Genomic DNA, 3,109 nt, shown 5'->3' with positions numbered 1-3,109 from the left:
GAGAGGGGGGAATGCAACCAGATGACAGTGAAAAAACAGGAGAAGACTTCAGTCCGTGCTTGTTGTTGACCTATATGCATTTCTTGAAAGCATCTCCGAGGAGAGAGAACAAGAGTGATCCTTCAGCTTTTGTACAATGAAGGGACTGGGCCAGGAGCTCCCGGTTCAAGTGGGAAAGTCTGCCCCATTCTCACACTTCTTCAGCTTCACCAGGGAAGGCTGAGTGTTACTGTACAGAGGCAATGCGGGGTGGGTGAGTTACCCCTAAACTCTGCCTGATCACCATAAGGTTCGTGTTGAATAGGTGACAGCCCTTCCTTCCATACCCAACAATGAGTAACACCTTTGGTCCCCAGTTGAAGGAGAGGTCACAGGAAACTGGACAAAAACTATCCATACAGCATCACTGCTACAAGCCCTTCACTAGGCCAACAGTGGAATGATGGATCAGAGGTTTACAGGTTTCATTCGGTATCACTGACCAGGCTACCATAACTTACTACGCTCCCTCCCTCGAGACAGCTCACCTCCGTCATAGTCTCTCAATCCCGAGGTAGTCCTGGTTGTGTTTTTATTGCTATCGGTAACCTCCAGCTGCAAACAAGTGGGCCCGAGGTTTGTTTTCATTTTCTCCCGGGGCCGGGGGTGGGTGGGTGGGTGGGTGGGTGTGTGCATGTGTATATGTGCGTGTGTGTGCGTGTATGTGTGTGCATGTGTTTGCATGTGTGTATGTGTGTGTGTATAGGTATGTGTGTGTATATGTATATGTGCGTGTGTGTGTGTGCGTATATGTACATGTGTGTGTGTGTATTTGTGTGTGTGTATTTGTGTGCGTGTGTGTGTGTATGTGTGTATTTGTGTGTGTGTATTTGTGTGTGTGTGTGCGTGTGTGTGTATTTGTGTATTCGTGTGTGTGTGTGTGTGTATGTGTGTGTGTATTTGTGTGTGTGTGTGTGTGTGTGTATTTGTGTATTTGTGTGTGTGTGTGTGTGTGTATTTGGGTGGGTGTGTGTGTGTGTGTGTGTGTGCGTGTGTGTGTATTTGTGTGTGTGTGTGTGCATGTGTGGCAGTGCATTTCCGAAACATTTGGAAACTGACTGTCAGGAGGGACTTGGAGCTCCCCAAACAGGATTAAGCAACCCACTTGTCCAAAGACCCACTGTCATCACACGCTGTCGTAAACACTGACCAATGAGTGGTGTCCATCGCCCCAGGCTTATGCCGCATGCCGCTTGATGCATGAGGCACCATCTCCCAACAGTAAAGCCGTGGGAACAATCTGCACCTGGCACCCACCCCCAAAGTCTTTCACCTCAAAAAACACTCCAACAGGAAAGGATGCAGAGGCCAAAGTCATTGTCCAATTCACAGAGAAGGCACAACGTGACCGTCAACGTTTCAAATTACATTTCCTTTTTTATAAATGGTTTTCAACAAAACAAAAATCTACAAATCTGCATCCTCCCTGTAGCCATCAGGGACCAACTGGTCAGTTGATGGGCCTGAGCTGCTGCTGAAGGTCACGTTGAAGTTGGAACTGAACCAGGGATGATCCAAGATCTCACTGGCTGTCAACCTCTCCGCAGGATTCCGTCGTAAGATGCACTGAATAAGGCACTTTGCTTTCGGGGAAATGTGGTCCGGGACAGTGTAGAGCCCTCGCCGGATCTTGCCGAAGAGGGCAGCTGGCTCCATGTCCTGGAAAGGGTAGCGGCCCACCAGCATGGTGTAGAGAACCACTCCCAGACTCCAGACGTCCGCAGCCCTCCCCGAATATGACTGCTTGGTGTTAAGTATCTCTGGCCCCACGTACGCAGGACAACCATGCTTATCCATCAGGGAATCGTCCTCTCCCTTCAGGACACAGGCGTCATCCAAGTTTTCAAGCTTCAATTTGTTCCTGAAAGTGAAAAAGGAAAGATCCATTGAGAATCTGTACTTTTAGATGCCTGCTCAAGACAAATGAAATCTCTTTAACTGTTGTAACGGAAGCAAACACCCAGAGCTTGCGATTATTCAATTTCTGTCGTTCTGCAAAGATTACCATGTTTAATTTTTATTAAAATGTACCAGAAAAGCATGGCAAAAGTTGTAGCAATTGCTTTTTACATGATAGGAATATCAGTGTCTCATTGTGTGTGGCCTTGATGTTTTGCATCATCCCTTGGACAAGGTGCACAGCCACCAGGAAGCTTGTTTGAAGTTGCCCAGGTTTATTGCATCTCAGCTGTGAGCTGTCAGTTGGTAAATGGAGATCTCCAGCTCCTGTAGGCTCGACTGGAAATGGAAGGATGTGTCTCCGTCCACCTTCCGGAGATCCTGAGCCACCTCATGGCCAATTAATTACTTATCATCTGTTAGTTGTCAACACTACTGCAATGTGGGGAAACATAGCAAAAAAAGCTGTGCATAAGAAGATCCCACACACTACAACATGACAAAAACTGATGAGTTTGCTTAAATCGTAATGCTGGTCATGGCTTAGGTTACTGGGGAGAATTTCAATCTGCTTCTCCTCCATATAATGTCTTTTATATCTCATGAGGGTGCAGACTGAGGTCCATGAGGTTAATGGCACTGACAGACACATGCACAATGACAGACATGCACACAGACACACACAGACACACACACAGACACACACACAGTCACTGACAAACATAGACAGACACACACACACACACACACAGACACACACACACAGACAGACAGACGCGCACACACACACAGACACACACAGACACAGACACACACACACAGACAGACACACACACACACAGACACACACAGACACACACAGACACAGACAGACAGACACACACACACAGAGACACAGAGACACACATACACACACAGACACACACACAGACAGACACACACACACACAGACACACACACAGACAGACACACATACACACACAGACACACACACAGACGCGCACACACACATGCCAGACACACAGTCACTGACAAACATAGACAGACACACACATAGACACAGACACACACACACACAGAGACACACACACACACACACAGACAGACACACACACACACACACACACAGACACACACATGCCAGACACACAGTCACTGACAAACATAGACA

The 3,109-nt window shown here is 47.5% G+C and overlaps 1 protein-coding gene across 1 annotated transcript; it reads right to left on the bottom strand.

The window, feature by feature from the left end:
• Positions 1–1,392: 1,392 nt before the first annotated feature.
• trib3 (tribbles pseudokinase 3) lies at positions 1,393–1,926 on the bottom strand. The gene has a single exon (XM_048608525.1). The coding sequence runs from the start codon at positions 1,924–1,926 to the stop codon at positions 1,447–1,449; it is 480 nt and encodes a 159-aa protein (XP_048464482.1). The 3' UTR covers positions 1,393–1,446.
• Between the last annotated feature and the right edge of the window lie 1,183 nt (positions 1,927–3,109).

Source organism: Rhincodon typus, chromosome 19, assembly GCF_021869965.1.
Source record: "Rhincodon typus isolate 14 chromosome 19, sRhiTyp1.1, whole genome shotgun sequence".
NCBI lineage: Eukaryota > Metazoa > Chordata > Chondrichthyes > Orectolobiformes > Rhincodontidae > Rhincodon > Rhincodon typus.
Note: the sequence above shows the minus strand (reverse complement) of the source record. Positions and strands in the feature narration are given on the sequence as shown.

Excerpts from the sequence above, each read along its gene's own strand:
- trib3 (XM_048608525.1), bottom strand. The coding sequence starts at position 1,926 with ATGGATCTTTCCTTTTTCACTTTCAGGAACAAATTGAAGCTTGAAAAC.